This window comes from Eimeria acervulina, genomic scaffold, assembly GCF_000499425.1.
Source record: "Eimeria acervulina Houghton genomic scaffold, Eah_scaff2323, whole genome shotgun sequence".
NCBI classification, from domain to species: Eukaryota; Apicomplexa; class Conoidasida; order Eucoccidiorida; family Eimeriidae; genus Eimeria; species Eimeria acervulina.
Genome location: NW_013548454.1, coordinates 1 through 2,628, shown reverse-complemented (window position 1 = coordinate 2,628; position 2,628 = coordinate 1). Strand labels below are relative to the sequence as shown.

Sequence of the window (2,628 nt, the reverse complement as noted above, 5' to 3'; positions counted from 1 at the left end):
ATAAATAAATAAATAATAAATAAATAAATAAATAAATAAATAAATAAATAAATAAATAAATAAATAAATAAATAAAAGAAACAAACAGAGAGCAGATATAAAACAAAAATTTCTGCTGTCTCCTCACCCGCAAACAACGGAGTTAAATCACAGAGACGTTCTATCTAACAAACAAAACACACAAACCCTAAACCCTAAACCCTAAACCCTAAACCCTAGACCCTAGACCCTAAACCCTAAACCCTAAACCCTAAACCCTAAACAGCTATATACAAAACACCCAGAGAACAGTCAGTCACCTTTCGTTTCAAACCCTAGACCGAAAACCCTAAACCCTAAACCCCAGACTTTAAACCCTCACCCCCAAACCCTAAACCCTAAACCTTAACCCCCAAACCCTAAACCCTAAACCCTAAACCCTAAACCCTTACTCTGTTGTTGGTTAGAACGAGCGACTCGAGGTTCGGCAGAAATGAAATCAAATCCGGCGAAATGCGCGCAACTCGATTGTTGCATAAAATCTGCAAACACATAAACCCTAAACCCTAAACCCTAAACCCTAAACCCTAAACCCTAAACCCTAAAACCCTAGACCTTAAACCCTGAACCTTTGAATGCATCCCTGTTCTTGCCTTAGGCCTGAGGAGAGTCTGTTGGGGCGTGTGATTTGCGCTTGCCTTAGGGTTTAGAGTTAAGGGTTTAGGGTTTAGGGTTAAGGGTTTAGGGTTTACAAGAGAGTTAAGGCGGCTGAGAGGAGGAAACCCATCTAATTTAATTATTTGATTGTCGCTGAGATCTATACACTCGAAATAATCGCCCGTAGCCCCCAGATTCTCTATGACCTCCAACTGGTGCCCTGAACATAAACCCTAAACCCTAAACCCTAAACCCTAAACCCTAAACCCTTAACCCTTAACCCCAAACCCTAGAGCCCGAAGGCTGTAGAGCATAAACACTGAGTGAAGTGCTCGCTCTCAATTCGGGAAAGACAAACAGAAATAAACCTTCAAACCCTAAACACAAACCCTAAACCCTAAACCCTAAACCCTAAACCCTAAACACAAACAATAAACCTTGCATAAACCACAAAGACTACATTCTATACTGTAGCCCCCCCTTCCTTTGCCTCCTACCCAGCGGCTTCAATTCGCTTTAATCCCCCAAACCCTAAACCCTAAACCCTAAACCCTAAACCCTAACCCTAAACCCTAAACCCTAATTACCTCTGAGGTTGAGTGTCCAGTTCTCGGCTGGAGATTTGTATTGAGGGGCCTGGAGAATCAATTCTATTGTCAGCCGCATCGTGCCTAAACCCTAAACCCTAAACCCTAAACCCTAGGAACCTTGAGGTCAGCCCCCAAAGAGATGAAATACACGCGGCGAATAACAATGAAGGGTTGCTGCTGATGTTGCTGCTGCAGCTGCTGTTGCTGCTGCTGCCGTTGCTGCTGCTGGAGTTCTCCCTTTACTTAATGCTGCTGTTTAGCTGCTCTTTACTGCGTTTTGCTGCTGCTGCTGCTGCTGCTGCTGCAGCTGCTGCCGGGGGCCCTCCGCCAGTTCTCGTCAAGGAAATTCTTCTTAAGCTGCGAAATAAGAGATGATCTTTTCTTTATGTTTACTATTACATTAAATAAATCAAGAACAAAAACGCAGCAGCAGCAGCAGCAGCAGCAGCAGCAGCAGCAGCAGCAGTAGCTGCGGAGAGGAGGGAGGGTGTGGGGCCCTGAGGTTATATTTGGTTTAAAACGCAAATATTTTTTATTTTTTTATTGAAAGGAGAAGAAAGTGCACGAAAAGACAACAAATTTGCTGCTTATTTACTCTGCAGCAGCAGCAGCAGCAGCAGCTGCTGCTGCTGCTGCAGCCCTCCGCGCTGCTGCATGCAGCGGTTTCTGCTGCTACAATTAGAGGTGAGCATACACCCTAAAAAACGAAAAATAAATTAAATTTATTGATAGAAATATAAAAATGAAGATTTATTTCTTACCCTTTAGCAACCCTGTCGAGGAAGACTAGGGTTTAGGGTTTAGGGTTTAGGGTTTACCGGGGTTTACTATGGTTTACAAGGGTGTACTACTAGGGTTTAGGGTTTAGGGTTTAGGGTTTAGGGTTTGGGGGTTTACACAAAGGAGCAGCGCCTCCTTTAATCTAAAATCAACCAAAACCCCTTATATCTTTTCTTTTCTTCTTCTCTTTTATTTCCTAGGGTTTAGGGTTTAGGGTTTAGGGTTTATTAGGGTGTAGGGTTTGTTTTTTGTGGGGGTTGCGTCTTAAGGGTTTTTTATTAGAGTTTATTAGGGTTTAGGGTTTAGGGTTTAGGGTTTAAACACTGCAATAATGTCTACACCAGCACAACAACTTCAAAATGCTTTATCAGAGCTGTGCATACACCTGAAACCCTCTACCCTTCTTCCGTTTGAAGCTTCTTCGCTCCCTTCTCAAATACTTCTCTTCGTCTCTCGAAACTTCAACAACCCTTCATCGTCCTCACCCTTTATTCATCTTCATAATGGGGGCCCCCCTAGGGGCCCCCCTGGGGGCCCTTCTGGGGGTCTCCTTGATGGGGGCCCCCCTGGGGGCCCCCCTGAGTGTCTCCTTGACGGGGGGCCCCTTGGGGGCCCCCAAGGG

The 2,628-nt window shown here is 44.5% G+C and overlaps 1 protein-coding gene across 1 annotated transcript; it reads right to left on the bottom strand.

Moving 5' to 3' along the window:
- Window positions 1-147: 147 nt before the first annotated feature.
- On the bottom strand, window positions 148-1,302 carry EAH_00065970 (U2 small nuclear ribonucleoprotein, putative; the record flags this gene model as incomplete). The annotated part of the gene is made up of 5 exons (XM_013392777.1): window positions 148-164; window positions 281-314; window positions 432-521; window positions 732-856; window positions 1,224-1,302. 5 exons carry the CDS (start codon window positions 1,300-1,302, stop codon window positions 148-150), a joined length of 345 nt encoding a protein of 114 aa, XP_013248231.1.
- Between the last annotated feature and the right edge of the window lie 1,326 nt (window positions 1,303-2,628).